The 20880-nt window shown below is 30.9% G+C and overlaps 3 protein-coding genes across 6 annotated transcripts; 2 read left to right on the forward strand and 1 right to left on the reverse strand.

Moving 5' to 3' along the window:
- Window positions 1–43: 43 nt before the first annotated feature.
- LOC111427866 (jumonji domain containing 4) lies at window positions 44–2052 on the reverse strand. 3 transcript variants are annotated; one of them, XM_023063215.2, is made up of 3 exons: window positions 1970–2052; window positions 1367–1906; window positions 44–1278 (listed from the first exon to the last, which is right to left on the reverse strand). In XM_023063215.2, the coding sequence occupies exons 2-3, from the start codon at window positions 1858–1860 to the stop codon at window positions 660–662; spliced, it is 1113 nt and encodes a 370-aa protein (XP_022918983.2). In that variant the 5' UTR covers window positions 1861–1906; window positions 1970–2052; the 3' UTR covers window positions 44–659. The 3 variants fall into 3 exon arrangements, with proteins under 3 accessions (XP_022918983.2, XP_022918981.2, XP_022918982.2); XM_023063213.2 differs by having other exon boundaries at window positions 44–1314; XM_023063214.2 differs by having other exon boundaries at window positions 44–1314; window positions 1961–2034.
- Window positions 2053–2314: 262 nt separating this feature from the next.
- Window positions 2315–10448, forward strand: LOC111427865 (golgi glycoprotein 1). 2 transcript variants are annotated; one of them, XM_023063210.2, is made up of 6 exons: window positions 2315–3457; window positions 6485–7570; window positions 7654–7839; window positions 9331–9880; window positions 9937–10046; window positions 10102–10448. In XM_023063210.2, exons 1-6 carry the CDS (start codon window positions 2315–2317, stop codon window positions 10261–10263), a joined length of 3237 nt encoding a protein of 1078 aa, XP_022918978.2. In that variant the 3' UTR covers window positions 10264–10448. The 2 variants fall into 2 exon arrangements, with proteins under 2 accessions (XP_022918978.2, XP_022918979.2); XM_023063211.2 differs by having other exon boundaries at window positions 6485–7564.
- A 49-nt stretch (window positions 10449–10497) lies between these two features.
- On the forward strand, window positions 10498–17184 carry LOC111427797 (CTD small phosphatase herzog). Its single transcript, XM_023063101.2, has 4 exons — window positions 10498–10715; window positions 15735–15994; window positions 16053–16388; window positions 16568–17184. The coding sequence occupies exons 1-4, from the start codon at window positions 10643–10645 to the stop codon at window positions 16763–16765; spliced, it is 867 nt and encodes a 288-aa protein (XP_022918869.1). The 5' UTR covers window positions 10498–10642; the 3' UTR covers window positions 16766–17184.
- Window positions 17185–20880: the final 3696 nt, after the last annotated feature.

The following is a 20880-nucleotide window of genomic DNA, read 5'->3' on the forward strand; positions in this document are numbered from 1 at the left end:
ATTTTACAGAAAGGATTAGATGGGAGTGAAAATTAAAAATAAATTTTAAATTTAAAAACATACTTTCAAATTATTTTTAACTTAAAGTGGCGACATCTTACGTTCTTACACATCATTTTTTGACACAAATTCAAATTTATAAATGTATAGTATATTAATATTTATGAATTATTATAAAATTAAACTTTAAAATAGTAATAGGGTTTCACTGAATTCAATGAAAATTGTATTGTTGACAGTTCACGCGCATGCGTAATAAAGTTATATATTTTGTTATCGATTTTTAAGCTAATAAATTTATTATTAGCTGTTTATTAATTAATTATACTTTAAATTGTTGCTCTTCTTATTTCTTTCAAGTGGTTTGACTTGAATGATTTAAGTTTTTCAGACATATTTGAAAAAAGAAGTATAAAGATGTTCCTCTTGGGATAAGTTTCAGATTTTTGTAAGCCAGTACCTCACAGAGGGTCTGAAATAGGGGGACGGCCTAACCCCCTATTATAACACTCTTACTCTCAACATATGCCTGGAAAATGTTACAAGAAATTTAACAATAGTCAACCTCAGAGAAACATTAAGTGTAATGCCCTGTAATTTGTCTCTTTAATCATGTTTCATTTGATATTTCTGATACATCAAATCGTTAACACATTCTATTAATTAACCCATACTTTAATATTTTCAACCAATTCAAAAATACAGTCATTCTTATTATTAATAAATCTAACAAAACCATTTTGAATAAATAACTCAAAAATCTCCAAAATACATTTAAGATCAAAAATTGCATGATTTTCCCCTAATGAATAACAATCAAATAGAATTATTTCAACGTTATTTTTCAATAAATTAATCCTTTTACCAGCAATGTAACTCAACATTTCATAAAATCCCTGTAAATCGATACCAAACGATGCTTTTAACATTACTTGACAGTGATCCTCAAAGTTTTCCATTTCTTTACAATCCTCAATTTCTTTTCGAACGTTATTTAAGTTATCACATAAAGATTTCCACATCATTTTTATATTGCATCCATTTACCCAATTATGATTAATCGAAATGCTGTCTTTTAAATTCCAAACTTGATGATACCATCCTGATGGAATGAAAATCGCTTCTGATGATTCTTGAATTATTTCGTAATATTTGCAATTTTTTAAATCAACTTTTTCTAAATCGTATGGTAAATTTCCTAGGTTATCTAAAAGTTTTAATTCTTCACCAGGTGGAAATAACAACCATTTCTTTTGGCCGAATATATTGGTAGACCAGCTGTAAGATGAAAAGACATCTTGATGAAATGGTGTCCTTAAAATAATATAAATACAATCTTTATAATTATTTAATATGGATATTTTACCATGTATTTTTAGGTCCAATATAAACAAATCTATAATCATCTTTTAAACATTCGCAGAAATACTCATTTAACCAATCAGAAGCAAAATAAATAGGAACTCTATAAAAATTATCATCTGGTTTTTGATTTTTTAAATGCCAATCTTTTAAATACAATAAATCATCTTTTGCTTTTGCCCAGCTGTTTAAATAGTCTCGAAGGGTTGCACACTCAGTTTTCTGACTATTATAATGAGGTATTTTGCAATTATATATCATAACTGGTGAATCTCCATATTTTTCCTCCAAATAAGAAAAATTTATACCATCGTCATTAATCCAATCTTTTATACAATCCCAATTCGAAATGTTCTTAATTACAACTGGATTATTATTTAATAAGTATCGATTAAAGAAACTGTTATACGAATAATCGTTATTAACAACATCAATCTTGATGTTTTCAGTAATATTTTCACTTCCTAAATTAATTTCAAGTTTGAAGTTTCCCTCCATTTAAATTTCGGAGCTACCAACTTAAATCTTAGAACAATAAATTTCTCTAGACACAAAAAGTAAATTAAAGGTTACGTTCGTTCACATTCATTTTATTTACTTATCATACTTGTCCAGTTGCTTACAACATCGATACGCGGTTTGTGGTATTGAATATTTCCTGTTATCAATATCTTATAGTGATAATTTTAACGGCTCAACACTCCTACGCATATTCCACAAATAACACCCGGTTAAAGTGATTGGAAAACGTGTTTATTAAACCCGAGTTTGTTTACCTTGTACTTTTTTTTAGGCGCTGTGTATAATTTATTAATAGTTTCCAATTTAAAGTGTTCAGTTGGGTGTGTGCTGACTTTTTAAAGTTAAACGATGTGATTTGAAGTTTACTTGTCAAAAAAATAACCTCCAAAGTTGACAATTAAGAATATAACCTCAAAAATAAATTAAAAAAATGAAATTTTTAATAAATTTTTGCTTAGTATTAGTTTTAATTACTTGTAGTAGAGTTAATGGTGATGTATCGTCGATAATAATGAAACAACCTTCATGTATTGTTATCAAACAATTTTGTTCCACACAAAAAGCTAATGATTTTCAAATTATTGAATGCATACTTTCAGACCCAAGCAATGTTAATCGGCTGGATAGTGAATGCCAGCATGTTGTTTGGGAACAAATTAGTGAGATAATCAGCAATAAATATGTACGCGAATTTTTGTCACCATTATGTGAAAATGATCACTCTTTTCAATGCGAACATACCGACACCAGTTCAGAAATATCTTACTTAAAATGCGCTATTAATGTTAAAAACGAAATCAGCGTTAAAGACTGTGTAAATACTATAACGCGATTCGAAAATATAGCGTTTGATGATTTAAAATGGATTTCAAATTTTCTTAAGCATTGTAACACAGCTGTTGAGAAGTTTAAGTGTGGTCGCTTAACTGGGGATAGTTCTTCTCAAGGTGAAACTTTGAGTTGTTTACAAAATTATTATAGAGAAATTGATTCTGAATGTCAGAGAGAAATTATGGAATTATCTGAAATACAATCAGATAACATTAAATTAGACCGACAACTTTATATGGCTTGTGCTACCGATCACATGCATTATTGTTCTCTGTATTCACCTGGTAGTGGAAAAGTATTTAAGTGTCTTATGCAACATTATAACGATCATTTAGACGAAAAATGTCGCAATCACTTATTAAAGCGACAAAAATTAATTATGGAAGATTATCGCCTTAGCAAAGGTTTGATGCGAACTTGTAAAGATGATATCAAAAAGTACCATTGTCGGAGGCAAACGTCTGAGGATAAAAGTATTCGATTAGCTCAAGTTTTGTTGTGTCTTGAAAATGTTATGAAGAATGGTACCAAGATTGATAACGATTGCGAAAACGAAATGAAGGATCACCGACGGATTTTAATGGAAGATTTTAGATTATCACCAGAGATTGTTGATGGTTGTTCTTTGGATATTAAAAAGTTTTGTAACAATTTGGAAGTTGGAGGGAAAACGTTACATTGTCTTATGGAACATGCTCGAGTGAAAAATACCAAAAAAATTAGGGATTCTTGTCAAAGAGCGGTAAATTTTATTTTAACCTCACTTTTTTAAATATACAGGGTGATTCACATAAGAACCGACACAAAGCACATGTAGAAAACAATAAATTAAGATGATTTAACACAACTTATCTCTATACTAAGTTATACCCCTGAGGAGTTACAGGCCTTCAAAGTTGGGTCTTAAATTTTTAATACATTAAGCTAGAAAAACCAAATTTGGTATATGTTATAAGTGTACCAAGGGTATTAATTGGTAGCAAGTTGAGACCAATTAAGGTATTTCAAAGGATTGATTAAGGGTGATGGTCCCCTAAATTTTGACAGATTTTTTTAACCTTTTGGTGGATTTAATACATTATTACTTCATTTCATGTGGAATTTAATTCTAAAACTTTTTTTGCTCTAAAAAACATTGTCGTTTTCATAAAAAACTCAAATAACTAAAGACGCTTATTTCGTTAATGCTACTCAAAATCATCGAAAATTCAATAGTCGGCTGTGAAATTGTATGTCAAACTTGACAAATAGGTTATAAAACCTTGTCGTCAAATAGTTATTTAAGTTTTTTTATGAAAACGACAAAATTTTTTAGAAGAAAAGTTTTAGAATTAAATTCCACATGAAATTAAATAGTAATGTATTAAATTCGCCAAAAAGTTAAAAAAAATCTGTCAAAAGTTAGGGTACCACCACCCTTTGAAATGCTTCAATTAAGTTCAATTTGCTACCAATTAATACCCTTGGTACACTCATAACGAATACCAAATTTGGTTTTTCTAGTTTAATGTATTACGAAAATATTTATAAAACGTAAGAGCCAACTTTGAAGGCCTATAACTCTTCAGGTGTACAACTTAGTATAGAGGTAAGTTACGTTAAATCATTTTAATTTATTATTCTTTACATGTCCCTGCTCTGTGTCGGTGCTTATGTGAATCACCGTGTATATAATTTTTAATTTCTTCTTCCCAACTCTTTTTCTTATCCTTATTCTTTGCTTCAAATATCTTTTTTACTATTGTGTTATGTTCCATTCTAATTATGTGGGTGTACCAGTTTAGTTACTTTCTCTCTATTTTGCTGATTATCTCCTCTTGATCTACATTCCTTATCTTATCACACTTTGTCTTCCCCACTATTTTCCTTAAAAATGTCATTTCCTTTGCTGTGATCTTTCCTTCTTGTTTATCTTGGAGTGTCCATGATTCACTGGCATATGTTAATATTGGGACTGCCACTGAGTTGTAACTTTCAATTTTATCTTTTTATCTATCTCCTTCTTCCCAAAAATTGTTTGTTTTCGTTATTCTTGCATTTATGTCTAAATCTATCATTCCGTCTTATGATATTATACTGCCCAAGTACTTATGATACTTCTTCTATCTTTTGTTCCTTAATAAATATTTCTTTCAGGTTATATCTTATTTCCTTTTTATTTATTATTACGATTTTACATTTATTTACATTCAATTCTAGGCCCATCTTTTCAATTTCTTCTGTCCATATTTCAACCAACTTCCTTTCCTTTTTATGGTTCTCTGCTATCAGCACTACCTATGTCGTCAGCATATAGTAAATTATCTATTTTTACTGGTTCCAAACTTTTATAATCTATTACTGTTTGATATTTATGTGTTCTTGTATTTTTTTAACAATCTGTCCATTAATATTATAAATAACAAGGGGCTTAGGCTATCGCCTTGTTTTATTCCCTTGCTTATTTCAAAAGTTTGTGACGTTCCTTGACTTTCTTGTACCGGTTTTCAATTATTTTTGTTAGTTTTTGTGGTACCATTAGTTGTTCTAGGCACTTCCATATAATACTACAGTTAACCATGTCAAAAGCTGCTTTTAGATGCAAGAATATTAGGTATAGTTCACTGCTTGTTCATCTTCTAGTTGATTTTCCACAACTCTTCTTAACCTTTTTTGTATTATCTTTGTGTATAATTTGTAACTTGTAGATGATAGACATATGGCTCTGTAATTTTCACAGTTCGAGTAGCTTCCTTTTTTATGTATTAGTAAGATGATATTATCTTCCTAATCTTTCGGAATTGTTTCCGACTCCCATGCGGTTTTCATCTTCATTATTACCTCTCCTAATTCTTCCATTATTATCTCTTCAGTTGCTATGTCTGTAGCGTCTTCCTTTATCTCATCTTCTCTTCCATCCTCTATTGTTTGTGTCCATTTTCTATCTTTACACTTTTCTGCATAAAAATCTTTATTAAAATTCTTTTATCTCGTTGTTTTTATCTTTGACGGCTTTCATTTCTTTCTTTTGATCTCCCTTCAGTTTTCTTATTTGATTCCAGAATTTCCTGTTATTCGATTCGTATGATGTTTCACTTAAGTTTGTTCCGAACTCTTTCTAACTTACCATATTCTTAGCTACATCTCTGTTCATTCTATAGTTTACTCTATCCTCTTCCGTATTCATTTTTATGTATTTCTTCCATGACTCTTTCTTCTTCTTGATTGCCTGTCGGACCTCTTCATTCCATCAGTGTGTTCTCTTTGTCTGATTATTATATTTTCTCATTCCACACATCTCCATAGCTTTATTTCGCATTATCTCTTTAAAAATTCTCCACCTTTCATCGCTTCTCTTTCGATTTCTATATTATTAATAGTTGCCATGACTACTCTGGTTGGTTCCCATGGTTCAGCACTCTTTGTCCATTTCTATTCATCACTGCTTCTCCCTGATCCTCATATTCTCGCATTCCAGTCTCCCATTATATAATTACTTCCTCTCCTTATTCTCTGGATATATCGAAGGTTTTCTGCAAAATTCAGTAAAAACTTCACAATTATTTTGTTGTATTGTAAATGAGCTTTAACTCCTTTCCTCTTGAGTTCCCTTAGTTCCGTCATTAAATAATATCTCCCTCTCTGAATTTTCTTAGAGTAGTTCTCATCTATCCATATGTTCGTTTATTTCAACTCTTTAACATTTTTTAGGATCCTTCTACCTTCTTTTGTTAGCTTTACTAATATCTCCGATATTCCTCATCAAGTTAATCACCTCTATTAATTTCAGTTAGAAAAATTAATAAAAGAAACTGATGCAGCTGAAGATTGGCGTGTAGATCCAGTATTACACGACGCTTGTATTACTGTCGTAAAAGTGGCGTGCAATGGTATAAAAGCTGGAGAAGCAAGGGTTATGACTTGTTTACTAGATAACATTGGAAACGAAGTAATGACCGATGAATGTGAAGACGCGCTATTTCAAATACAATATTTCGTCGCAAGAGATTTTAAATTAGACCCACAACTATACAAAGCATGTCGCGATGATGCAAATCGATTTTGTCACGCAGGAAAAGAATGGGAAGATCCAACAAATCATCCAGAAAGTGGACCTTTAGTTTTGCCCTGTTTGTATCGTTACGCTTATGGACCCAATAAAGACATGAAATTGAAACCAAAATGTTTTGAACAAGTAAAACGAGTAATGAGACAAAGAGCACTAAACGTTGATTTACACCCGGAAATCGAAGAAAACTGTTTGGAGGATTTAGCGATGCATTGTTTTGAAAAAACCGGAAAAGGTGAAGAGTTGCAATGTTTACAATTAAATTTAGAAAAAGTTAGCGATGTTTGTAAAAAAACTATCGAAGAATTCACCGAAGATGAAGCACAACACATTGAATTAAATCCATATATAATGAAAAATTGTAAAAACGAAATGAATCAACTTTGCGACTCCGAACTCGGGAATGAAGATGGTGATGTTATGAGTTGTTTGATTTCACACAAAAACGAAATGACAATCAAACGTAACAACAAATGCAAAATTAGTATAGAACATTTTCAAATTATTTCGCTTAAAGATTACCGATTTTCATACAAATTTAAAATGGCCTGTAAACGTTTTGCATTACAATTTTGTCAGAACGAAAAATCTAAAGCTGGTGTTGTAACGTGTTTAAGCGAAAAGGTTCTTAACGACACCATGATGGGCATTAAAAGCGAAATCCAAAAGGATTGCAGACAACAATTACGCGCACAACTTTTTTTACAAAGAGAAAGTATCAACAACGACCCAAAGTTATATTCGGCTTGTAAAGACGACGTTAAAAAATTTTGTGGAAATGTGCCTGCTGATTCGGCACAGGTAAAGGTTTGTTTTTGTTTGTAATTGTCAAAATATTACTGTTATTTTGTTTTAAATGGATTTATTAATATTAATCGTATTTAAAAAAGGTTTTAGAATGTCTTCAATCAACCCAAGATAAATTATCAGAAACTTGTCAAGTCGAATTATTTAAAATTAAACGTGAAGAAATCGCGGATAACACCGTTGATTACGCTTTAGTTACAAACTGTGAGGATTCTATCGATCAATTTTGTCCCAAAACTGAACGAGAACATGTTTTGGATTGTTTAAAAGTAATTAATTTAATATTTCCTTTGTCCAGAAATAAGTGTCCCATATCGGTTGTCGTTTTGAAAACACTTATTAATGGTTAAATTTTTCACTGCCATTAAAAAGTTTTGTAATTTTTCCTACAGTATATAAGTTTTTAATCCAAAAAAACGCGACTTTTCTAGATCTCACATAAAGATTCGGATAAAGAAAATAATGGGAGAGAGGGAAAACATTTTGACAAGAAACGGTCGTAAAAGACCAAACTTAAGTCCCAACACAAGGCAAAGCGCAGATGCTAGCAGCTAGTTTAAATGCAAAAGCTCATATTAAACCACACATTCTTCCTGGTGACAATGAGTTTAATGAAGCTTCAAATAGAACTGGGTTCAAAATCAAAATGTTATGTCAGTTCTGATACAAACGTTTTAGATTTAGGATTTTTTAATGCCGTAATTAAATCTTCTTGTAAATTATAGGAGATAATATAAAAACTACTTTGCAGCAACAGTAATGTCCTCATCACTAATACCTCGACAAACTCTTTTATTATACCAAGCTTGAGATCATTGCATCATCTGTAATGCTTGCCATACCTATGGTCGACTATTTCATGTGCTGAAAAAAGCCTTATGATTTGTTATGACACTTCGTCATTCCTGGCTCTGCTTCTTCTGTGATACTTAGGTTCAGCCGTCTTCCCATACCTTTGAAGGTCTTCCTATCGGTCCTTTTGTGTATGTTTTGTCATCTCATGTACATTTTGTCAAGCACGACTGATTCATTCTTTATACATCATGTTCCTTCTATTCGTCTCTGCCGGAATCGTCTGACGATGTCCAGCGTGTTGCATGTTCTCTGATTTATATGTTTCTCTTACTATGTTATTAGAATATATCTGGATATTATGCGTAGGGTTTGCATTTCATTTCTCAGCTGTATCGGCTCTGAGAAAAAAATCCTCCTCTTTTATCTCGATCCTAAGCCTGGATAAACGAGGAAGGTTTTGAGGTTAGGCCAATCACATGCCTCATGGAAAGCAAAGACAAGAGCTCATAGCACGCAGCGACAAGCATCGGAACTGAAAAAGAATGAGACAAATCATTCCAATATTTTTCTTCTCTGGTTCTACAGCCCTGGGTCAGAATATCCTTCCAGCCTTCCCTGTCTCGCGCTCTTCTTTGCCATGCTCTTATTCCCATTAATCCCTTTCTGTTTAAAAAGCCTTTTCCGAATTGAGTTCGGATACTTTGAATAAGGTTTTCCTTTCGCACCAACAGTTCTTGGCAGAAACCTTGGCAGAATGAAAGTAGATGGATGCAATAATTAGCAAAGTGCGGCAAATATAAATAAAGATAATTTTGATTTTGGGCTCTATCAACATGTAAAAAACATCAATTCAGTTTCAATACTTAAATGACTCTTATTTTTGGACAAAAAAAATCGATATTAGACACTTATTTCTGGACGGAGAGAGTAATTTCTTATAAATATATTTAAAACCTTATTTTTAGAAAAACAGAGATGAAAAAGGTTTCAATAAAAAGTGTCGTACAATAGTGATTCATCGAATGATCGAACAAAACTCCGATTACCGCTTAAATCCAGGTTTACACGAAAATTGTCAAGACGACATCAAAAAATATTGCAGTGAAATCGTAGCTCGTCAGAGTCCCGATCACGAATTAAATGGCAAGGTGATTGGATGTTTGAGAGATTCATTTCGACGATCAAGATTATCGAATCGTTGCGAAAAAGAAATGACAGATGTGTTACGACAACAAGCCCTCGATTTACGATTAAATCCTTTATTAAGGGTTGTTTGCAAAAATGAATTGAGCACAATCTGTCAAATTGATGAAGACGATAGTCGCGGAACAGCCGAGGAATGCTTAAAAAACGCATTGTTGAAGAAGCAAATTCACACGAAAGAGTGCCAAGATGAAATTGTTTATATGATTGAAGAAAGTCAAGCGGATATTAATGCGGATCCTTTACTACATGAAGCTTGTGCTTTGGATTTATTGAAATATTGTAGTGAAATTCCACAAGGAAGTGGACGACGTAAGAAATTGTTGATTAAAAATTAAACTAAATAAGTTTTTTTTTATATTTTGCAGATATAAAATGTTTAAAATATGTTTTGGCTGATCCTAAAAATAAACCATTAACGGATGAATGTGCAAATATGTTTAAAACAAGAATTGAAATGTATAAACAAATTGATTATGTAATTATTATTATTTCTTGTATTTTATTAGTGTGTGATTTTTTTGGGATTTTAGGCTGCACCTGAGAATTTAGTACAGCTATACAGTCAGGTGGCTTTATCTCCAGCAAAACATTACTTCCTCTTTTTAATCTTTTTGGTTATATCATCAATGTTGATGATTGGAATTTTTTGCGGAAGAGTTACAAAACGTCATATGCTTCTTAAAAATAAATGATGTTCGATTTACAGGAAAATAAGGATTAAAAACCACACCAAAGGAGCAGCACTATAACAAGAAATAAAAATATATATATTATTTTATATAAAATAAATAAATATCAAGAATAAAATGTGATAGTCGTTGTAAAAACTACGAAATAAATCGTAATTTTCTAACAATAAAGAAAAATTTGTTTTGAATTTGGCGGTTAAATTGTTATTGAGATCCGTGTTGGTAAGTTAGAGATCAGTATACAATATGGTGGGCAAAAGTAAAAACAGCTCCTGCCATTTTGCTGCACTGGTGCTTTAAATTTAACGTATTTTAAATTGCGTTAAGAACGTTAAACGTGTTTAGTGGATAAAACGGACGCTGAAAAGAAGCAAATGTTTAAATGGACGCATCGTCCATTATTACGCAAGTGTCAAGGGAAGACGAACAATTGAACAGCTACCCTCCCGAAAAAGGTAAATAATCAAGTGACAGACGGATACTAAAGTTGTCTTACGTTTAAGTTAAAATAGAAACTTTTTACACCTGTTAACGATTTAAACAACGATTCGTTTCATTTCTTTTAAGAAATTTTTATTTTAGAGGCGATTAATTTTTGGATGCAATTTAATTTCGGTTTATTATAGTTATTTAAAGTAGGCGTGTGTCTCTGCTGAATTCAAAGGTAAACAAGCGAACGACGACGACGCTTCGTAGTAGCTAACCTTGAATGCGACCCTGAGAATAGGAAAATACTATTTTATAATAGTAGTTTTAGTAAAGTTCCTTTTGTATATTAAGGAGAATACATTATATGTTCGAAAAAAAGAAAGAATTATGCAAATGGTTTTTTATAAACGTTCCACACCTGTATATGTGGTGACCTCTTTTGAAGACTCTGTCATCTGGTTGAATGTGCTTTCACATTTTTAGAATTTATTACATTTTACTAACGAAACGCATTTGTTTCTAAAATCTTTTCATTTGTTTAAAAAAAATTGACTTTTTATCTAAACATTTGATTTTTACTTTTGCTACTTTTTTGTTTTAATATGTTTCGGGAATTGTTCTTAATTTCTGGTTGAATCTGGACTATTTTTTATCGTGATTTTTTTTTAGAAATTACAAAAACCGCAAGTTCTATGTTTTTGTTGCCTTTTTAATAACATTTTTTTTAATTTAAGAATCATTTAATAATAGCAAAAAATTATAATAAATTTACGAAAAAACAATAAATAAATTATTTGAAAAAAAAATGTATTTAGATTGAAAACTATTGTTATAAATACGAATGTTATCTTATCAAGTTTCGTGTGGCATTTTTATTTTTCTCTAAAGAAATTATTAAAAATCAAACGAATACAGATAAATAAATTAATCAACTATTCTTTTTTTTTTTTCGATTAATGAATTAATAAAAAAATTATCAAATCGAAACGGAATAAGGATTATTTTAACTCGTAAATGTTATCGTTTACAACATTGTTATTGCGAATTTTGTATTTGTTTCAATAATATTCTTTTCAAAATATTTAACTTTATAAATTCGAATGGAAACTATTTAACCAAGTAAAGTCGATAAGGAAATATTGATTTGTGAAAGCGTGAAAATAACGTTTTTACTTTGAATTGATAATGGAATATAGTTTTTATCTATAAAGTTATTGTTACAAATCTTAAATATTGAGTTATCAATAAGATATAGCGTATTCCATATTCAGTAATGCAGCCGAAGATTACTTCTAATATATTTCTAAAGATGTCTCTGCTCTCAATAACTATTGCAATGAGATGTCAACCTTTGTGTCCACAAAAAATAGTTCAAGCCAGTTCATCAACTGCTTCAATGTCTACCATGAAAGTATCACCAAGATCCAAAGAAACAATTTTTATTATCATTTGCCTCCTTTTCTAGATGATTGTTAGCATCAATGTCTATAAGATCTATTATAGCTTGAACCCTCCAAATGTTTAGGGCAAATGTATGAACCTTAGTATTGCTCCAAGATCTTGTTACTTTATATCGTACTTTAGGTGTAGGCGTACTTTACCTAAAATTTTGTGTCTTAGGTGGCATTTGGCGATGCATTAACACAGTATATGTTTAGCAGTCTCTGATTCGTCGTTACAAAGTCGACAAGTTTGATCCTCAGCTTGTCCAATGTAGAAGAGATGGTATTTTAGAGGCGCATTTTGGTTTCCACAAAAAATAGTTCATCTGCTGCTTCGATGTCAACCATGAAAACATCACCGAGATCCAGAGAACATTTTTGACATTCTTCAATGTGGTTAGTTTTCATGCCCATGGGTCAGATCATTTGTTTGACAACATCATAATAGCTAGCTCATTATGATTTATCTCTTTTCGTAGATGATGTGATGAAAAAGCAATTTGTAGGAAAAGTAAAAGTCCAGAAAAAGCCAATATGAAAAAATATATTATAACTAATCTGAAGAGAAAATTAATCGCGCACATATGTGTTTTTTTTAAGGGGGATTAAAAGAACATAATTTATTGATCCCATACAAATACAAAAAGTTTGCACAAGTAACAAAATACAGAGATAACACAAATTATAATCTAAAATCAATGTTTAACTACCAACAAGGAGTGGCACCGCAAAATAATCGTTCACTTTGCGTCCAATTCCTTAATAGATTTCTTATTAGTTTTTTGGCTTAAATTTGAAACCATTATTAATATCTTGTATTCAGAATCAACGCGAATTTTTGTATCATTCAATTTATGTTTCAATACTCGTTTGGCCATTTCACACATTACTTGTATCAAATTATTATAAAATCAAAAAGCTTGACTAAGATTGCATAATAATGTTCAAAACCTGACGAGCTGTGGAGTTATTGATTCTAAGACCGAACTAATTTAAAATCAATTATTTTGTTAAATTATAAATTTTGGGAATCTATAACAGGTGTGGAACATATCGTTGAGGTTATTCGTATTGCTCTTCTACAATTTTCGGTATTTTAAAATGCAATTGGAACGTCTAGTTATTATGGAGTCATTAAATAGTTTCGTCGAAAGGGAACTCTGCTGCTTGACCAAAGAGAATGTCTTATAAGTACCTTAAAGTGTACTGCCCTGCGCGAAAAAAGCAATGATAGCGAAGTGCAGAACGGAGTGCCCCTGTAAGCCCTTATACAACCTGTCGTTTATCGAGGAGACGAAAAGCCTTCGTATCATCTTTAATGGGATGTGTGAGAACGAAATACGTTACATCAATTGTAACGAAAATACCATGTCATTAGCAGAACTAAGGTCATGTGATTGTAATGGACAGGCCATATAGAACGACAGCCAGATAGATGTGTATCGAGGAAAATTGTGAATGCCAAACCACAGGAAGATATAAACTGAGATGTGAGGAGAAATAACAGGACGCGACCAAGGTTGGATTTAGACGGTAGAGGAAAGCTGCACGAAATAAGGATGAGTGAAGGAGGAACCTTTAGGTGGCAAGGATCCGAAGATGGTTGTAGCGCCACATACGATGTTTATGCTCAATATATATCATATATAGATACCTAAATTGATTATCTTTAGACATCATATTTATATTCGCCCAAACACAATACAACATATTTAAGAATGTGTAGACCTCTGCTATAGATGGTTAACCTAGCTGCTTTCTTGATGTGCTAATTGGTTTGGCGATAAAACAAGCAAAACTGAGATATCAAATAAATGTCATATATTATGTGTTTCTAGAAATGGGCATAATATGAGAGACAACTCAATTATAATGAAAATTTGAAACCTCATTCTTCGCATTAACTTTGTTGGAAGTTTTGTGTCAAATAGAAAATGTGATAAATGCAAAACCAGTTGTATGTAAGGAAACGGGCGTTGTTTTGAATTGGACCCCCTTGTGCATACTCCCAAGCATAACCTCTTGTCACATCAACCAGCCTAAGGATTTACCAAAGGCCAGGACATCACTCAGAGGTAAGTTCCAGATATCATCTATGGTCGGTCATGCCTCCCCGAGGATCCTCATTCTGAGGTCTGTCAGAGAGGGGCACTCACATAAGATGTGTCGACAGAGAGGAGAGTTAGCAAGCTTCAAGTGTCCCGTGAGGAGACCTGTGGCTAATCGGAGGGCGTTTTTTCCAAGCTCTATGAAAAACTAAGCTGTGATTTTTGAAGGATATTTTAACAAATCCTTAGCAAGATAGCAGCCCGCGGTTTTCTCCCACGCGTTTAGGAACTTTTTGTGGGTAATGTGCTTGATCATGTTGATATGAGTAGCTAAAGAACTCTAACATAGGGATTTCTGCTGGGAGTACGCTTTGCCAGTCTGTGCGCGTGTTTGCTACCCGTAGAGCCGGAATGCCCCTTGATCCATTGGATAGTGACACGATTATATTTCGTGGCCTCCTCCAGTGCTAGGTGAGAGTCCATTATTAGTGCAGACGTTATCCTAACGCTGCTTAACGCTAAAACAGATTGCCTACTGTTTGTATAAATAGTAAAAACTAGTTATTACAGCTTGTAAGTTTTCTAGAGATGATATCAATCGAAACACAATTGAAAACAGTAGTAGTTTTAGTTTTGTTATCATTCAGGGAATGAACTCAATCTTAAGTGATACTTTATAATAAAAAGGAGTCCTAATGGGATGTAATTGTTTATAAGAGTTCAATTTTAATTTATATTATTATATATACTTAAAAAAATGAATAATAGAATAAAATCAATCAAAAATCATTTATTTGGTGAAAAGCAGAATGATCCTTTTTTGCGGGTTAATCGGGAGATTTTTCCTAATAGTAAGCGCAAATAACACCTACGCCATCGACAATCAGAGGGCAGTTACCGCCCAGTTAAATAGTATGGTTGACTTTATTGACAAATAAGAAAAAGCGCAAAGTACCTTACTTTGTGCCTTTTCATGGCTAATACATGAATAGTCTATTACACAAATACAATGCGAGATCTGGTAGCATCTGGACAAATGGTAGCATACTGAAAATATCCTTCCTGAATCTTCGAGGAAAATGGTTAGAAACATTCTTAAAGTGGTGGGTAGGAAAAATTTCTTCTTCGTCGGTAGTAATATTGTTAGTCTAGCAAGTCTAAACCATTACCCAGATTTTTCTGATCTTTTTAAAACCGTTGTCTTACCACTTAAGTCAGCTTAGAGACTGTCTCTGTTTTCTAGATGATGAATATTGCAACTATTATAATAGATTTAAGCATCTACCCGCCATTAGATGGCGGTAGTTTGTAATTTACCTCATATTATGAGGTTGATTGATTAAAAAAAAAAAACACGATAATTAAATAAAATTCTTGAAGATCACGCGTATCCATGAATTTTAGAGATGAAAATAAATATATTATTTTATGATGAACAAAAATAGAATAGCGTAAAATAAAATAAACAAGTTTCGTATTACTTCGATTTTATTTTTATGTATCCGTTTTTTTTTAAAATTTGAAATATGTTTTATTTTAATTCCTTTGTTCTCAGGCACAATCTCTAGAGATGAAAGCGATTTATCAGAGGGTAAAGTTCAAACCCTCAAGAAAAAGAGAGGATTCTTTCAAACCATTTTATGCTGTTGGGGTCGTGACAAAAAGGAACCAACTCATCCGCATTTATTCGATTTCGATGCGAGATCGATTGGCGGACCACCACGGTATTTATTGCCGGCTGTCCGACACCAAGATATGCACAAAAAGTGTATGGTTATAGATTTAGATGAAACACTTGTACATAGCAGTTTCAAAGTAAGAAAATTATTTTTTGTTGATTATTTTTTTTATTATCGTTTGTTTTTGAATTTAGCCAATAAGTAATGCGGATTTTGTGGTACCAGTAGAAATAGATGGAACTGTACACCAGGTGTACGTATTAAAAAGGCCGTACGTGGATGATTTTTTAAAAAGGATGGGAGAATTGTACGAATGCGTTCTGTTTACGGCGTCGTTAGCAAAATACGCGGATCCGGTCGCTGATTTGCTGGACAAGTGGGGGGTTTTTAGGACTAGACTGTTTAGGGAAAGTTGTGTCTTCCATCGAGGAAATTACGTCAAGGACCTGAATAAACTTGGACGAGAATTGCAGCAAATTGTTATCGTTGATAATTCACCTGCTTCCTATATATTCCATCCAGACAATGCGGTAAGTAAACAAAATCACAAGTTTATAAATAACTCAAAAGTGTTCTTTTTACGTGTTTTAACTCGATAAAATTCAAGTCGGGTTGTTGAGATTTCGCGTATTTTTGAGACGTAAAAAGGAATGGAAATATCTTTCTATTTTGAGATGATGGGTTTTAAAAGAAATATGTTGTTATTTAGGTACCAGTGGCATCCTGGTTTGACGATATGTCCGATTCAGAACTATTAGATTTAATACCATTTTTTGAAAGACTAAGCAAAATGGATAACGTGTATACAGTGTTGTGCAACTCAAACCATCCGTACAATAGCAGCGTGCCCCAATTGACGACGATAAACGGACCGATGTCTGGCCAACAATCACCATCAAATACGTAGCACAAAAATCGAGTTACAAAAAGGACCCAAAAAAATAGATCGCTGTTCGTACAAAACGTTGTAAAGATTCTGTTTTTTGTCGTTAAATCTTTTTACGCGATCGACAACGTTTTCGATTATTAAGTTTTTTTTTTTCACCCCAAGAAAACAATTTGAAACTAATTAAATTAATTAAAAAACTAATTAATTTAAAACAAAAAAAAAATGTTCTAAATACAAAAAAATAAATAAATTTTTAATCTGTGATGTTAAGATTAGTTCTACTTAAAAAAAAACGAAAAAATAAAAAAAAAATGGTAAAAAAGAATTGGAGTTGAAAAAAAGTGTTTAGAATGTTTTTTTTTTTCGGTTTCATTGTGGTTTTTGCTTTGAAGATATAAAAAAAATAAAAATGATACCATAAGAAAGAAAAAATCCATATTTTTTCATCCAAAATAGAAAAATTTATAGTTAGATTTATATCTAAAGTGCAGTTCTATTTCAAGCTGTATTCCTAAGTTGCATTTTTATTTTCAAATTTTATCCTCACTAATCAATAAAAAGGAAACAAAAAGAAAATTTAAACTGAAAATCAAAATTTAAATATCAATTTATAATAACAGGTTTCGGTTCAATGATCATCCTCACGACTATGACTTTCAGCAAAAAATGCATATTTTTTAACTATTAATTAACCCAATTTTTGATTGCTTTTTATAAATATTTATTTTCCACAACAAAAAAAAACAACATTTTTTTTATAATTAATTCATTATTATACAGGATATCGCAAAAAATTTCAAATATATATTTGATTTTCATCAATATTGAGTATTTAATGATAGTACGAAATTGTTCAAGGTCATTTATTAACATTTTCCTCAAAATTCTTGAATTATTATTTTTGAAATATTCTGTATACCAAAATAAAACTCAAAAAAACTTTTTGACGTTAAACAATCATATCTCTGTCGAGGTGATTCACAAATTTGGGAACAACAAAAAAGTTTTCCCAATTAAAAAAAAAAAAGATTAACAGTGGCCTTAAAGAATGAAAATATCATGACATAAAGACATACTGAGCTTTCAACATTTTGATTGTACACGATTTACTGTAGAAGAAAAACAAAATAAAACGATGGATGAGATCATTTTTTACACACGGATTTTTCACGGCGCATTATTTGCCTTTAATGTTAGTTTTTTTTGGTCAACATTTACCAAAAAGAAAATGATTGAACAAAAATATAATCAGGGTGTTCAGGATAATCATAAATTACCATATTGGATCATTTAGAAAAGGTAAAAAATACAGAGATTTATTTAAATGAAACATTTGTTGTAAAATGAATGATTTTTTTTGAACAGGAATTATCTGTATTTTTTACCGCATTTAATTTTCATATCATCCATTATAATTATCCGGGACACCTCTACATATTGTCTTTAAAGAAATACGCCACAAACTATTTTTATTTATCATCCGATATTTTTATATTAAATATAAATAATAATTATTAAATTTTTTTAAAAAAATTCAAACACGACTTGATTATCTTCCGAAATAGTTAGAATAACTTGTATTATCAATTTTTAGGCTAGATTTCAACCCGCAAGTTGCTTATTTATTGAGATAAAGCTATCGTGTTTGGATTTATTTTAAAGGAATTTTAATTTTGACGAAATAAATTGTTTTCTTTTTTTGATTTTATTATAAGCAGAAATGATCAAAATAAGTGTACCATGTAGGTATTAAAACAACGTTTAAAAATGTAATATGTTGAAATTTTTACTCAAATTGTCTGGGAAAAGCTATTTATTTGTTAAATCCAACTAAAAAGTTCTCTTCTCTTAGGTGTTGTGGCTAAACCACTTCCATAACATGATTTTGAGTTTGAAGATTCTCGTACTCCCGAAATGTTATTGATGTGGTCCATATTTGATGTGTAAAAATATTTTTTTATCTGAAATACAAAATGTGAAATGCAACAATGATGAATGAAATTTTCCGTTTTGTAATAATGAGTATTTTCTAGTCAATTGTGAATTATTAAAATATTAATAAAATCTGATATCCTATAGTTGTGGTAAAACATAAACTCATCTTACACTTTTGATATTGGCCGATAGTATCTTCCTTTTTCGACATTATTGATCAATTATACTTTTTTTTTGTAGAGATTCTGCTATTTCCATCTGAAATTTTTGCAAATTAGTGACAATTTTAGTTTGTATAAAGTACTCTTAAGTCCTAGTACGTTCTCCTTATCTCGTTGTTTAGTCCTTTCATATATTTGTTGGCGATTCTAAAATATATACAAAAAATGTCAGCTTTCGTTATTTTTTTAAGTCTTAAATTTCACCATGTTAGTCTAAATCATTAAGACTTACCATTTCGAATGCATTCCATTTCTTGCTAATTACATTGGGAAATTTATTTAATTGTGATAAATAGATAAAAACGCGATGAGTTCATGATATTATTATTATTATTACACTCATAATTGCAACTGTTTCCTCTTTTTGATGTTTTTCATAAATTTTACACCTTTCGAAACTTTACGTTTTGAACAACTGATTCGAACCGGCAAATAAACATTTTTACAGCATCTAATTTGAGGATACAAACACAATACACTGTGCTCACACAACTGCTTTTAACATTTTTGCAATTAGGAACAATCTGGGAATAATCAAAATATACTTCATGTGTCTAAAATCAGTCTATGAGTGTTAATGTTTTTTTTTTGACATTTTTTTTTTTTTTATGGTTTGATGTTGACTAATTTACGCTGAGCAATTAAAGATAATATTTTCCTTGCAACCCTATTTTTGCGCATTTTAAAACGTTACCAACAAGATGGTTGAAATACAACGGTATAAGTAAGTCTTCATTATAAGTCATCAAAAGCTGTAAACTTTTGGCATAATGTTTTCATGTTTCCCATGTAAAGCCAGTCTTACATCTAGTCATGTTTTTCGGCAGATGATCAATTTTTGATTTAAAACAAACTATGTTTCACAATAATAATTTTTCTGTACCCAGAAAACAATGGTGAATTTCGCGAACAACTCTAAAAATATTTTTTGTTTTTAATTTTCAGACAGAAAATTTATTGTTATGTTAGATTTTTCGAGAATCATTGTTGGGAATCAAAATTCTTACTCAAAGCCCCTTGATATAATTTAGATTAATTGATGAAGTCTAAATCTTATGTGTTTAATGGGCTTTCCAATGATATATAAGTGTTTCAACTATTGTACGAATTATGGTTTGACTATGCCGTGATATTCCTCATCTATTCAAAGTTCAAAAAGTCGTATTAACATAGCCATATAGTGGCCAAATTGGAAAACTTATAACATATTCAAACTTATTGCATGTAATGTATTCTGCATTCACATGCTTATAACTCGTTCAACTTCTTTTATATCAAATATCACATTATAAAATATTCTGAGTGAATGAACCTCAACAGATGATTTAGGTATTGCAATTATTGATGTCAACAATGTTTTCATTGCTTACATCCTTATCAAGTGTTAAGCTTCTGAAGAAAAAAATTAATTTATGATAATGTTCTAGATGTAGCATTACAATTTTCACAACTACAATAACGAATTGTTTTATAAACAGACATTACAGAAATTATTGTAAATTTTTTAATTTTACAAAAACTTCATAAAAGAAAATGGACCAACTCAATGATGTAAATGAAATAGTCAAGGTTAAAAGCGAAAAGCTTTTTCGAATAATTACAGTTACCTCATTAGTATTTCTACATTTTCCACAATTAAGTTTTAAAGAAAACCATAGAAAGATAACGTTCATTACTTACAATGATAAATTGAAAGCGGTAAATTTAAAAAATATAAATAAATTAATAATATTTATTCTGCAATCATCAGCCAGAAACAAAAATATCAAGATATCATTCAATAAAGTAAGTTTCTACCGTAGAAATGATCATGGCATAATTTTGAGATTATTTCTTGGTTTCCATTACAATTAATATGTTATTATATTGCAAATTTTAAACGTTGTTTTAAACACCATTCTACGTACAAAAAAGTTATAAACATATTGGATAATAAATAAAGACATTGAATTAATTCGAACATTTTTTAAAGATAAT

Source organism: Onthophagus taurus, chromosome 6 (assembly GCF_036711975.1).
Source record: "Onthophagus taurus isolate NC chromosome 6, IU_Otau_3.0, whole genome shotgun sequence".
Taxonomy (NCBI): domain Eukaryota; kingdom Metazoa; phylum Arthropoda; class Insecta; order Coleoptera; family Scarabaeidae; genus Onthophagus; species Onthophagus taurus.

Bases quoted from the DNA above. Each gene is read 5' to 3' on its own strand.
- LOC111427865 (XM_023063210.2), top strand. From the start codon at position 2,315: ATGAAATTTTTAATAAATTTTTGCTTAGTATTAGTTTTAATTACTTGT. The intron at 7,571-7,653 runs GTTTGTTTTTGT...TATTTAAAAAAG, and splicing joins CTGATTCGGCACAGGTAAAG to GTTTTAGAATGTCTTCAATC. The intron at 7,840-9,330 runs GTAATTAATTTA...CCTTATTTTTAG, and splicing joins ATGTTTTGGATTGTTTAAAA to AAAAACAGAGATGAAAAAGG.
- LOC111427866 (XM_023063213.2), bottom strand. From the start codon at position 1,860: ATGGAGGGAAACTTCAAACTTGAAATTAATTTAGGAAGTGAAAATATT. The intron at 1,315-1,366 runs GTAAAATATCCA...TATTATTTTAAG, and splicing joins ATTGGACCTAAAAATACATG to GACACCATTTCATCAAGATG.
- LOC111427797 (XM_023063101.2), top strand. From the start codon at position 10,643: ATGGACGCATCGTCCATTATTACGCAAGTGTCAAGGGAAGACGAACAA. The intron at 10,716-15,734 runs GTAAATAATCAA...CTTTGTTCTCAG, and splicing joins CAGCTACCCTCCCGAAAAAG to GCACAATCTCTAGAGATGAA. The intron at 15,995-16,052 runs GTAAGAAAATTA...TTTTGAATTTAG, and splicing joins TTGTACATAGCAGTTTCAAA to CCAATAAGTAATGCGGATTT.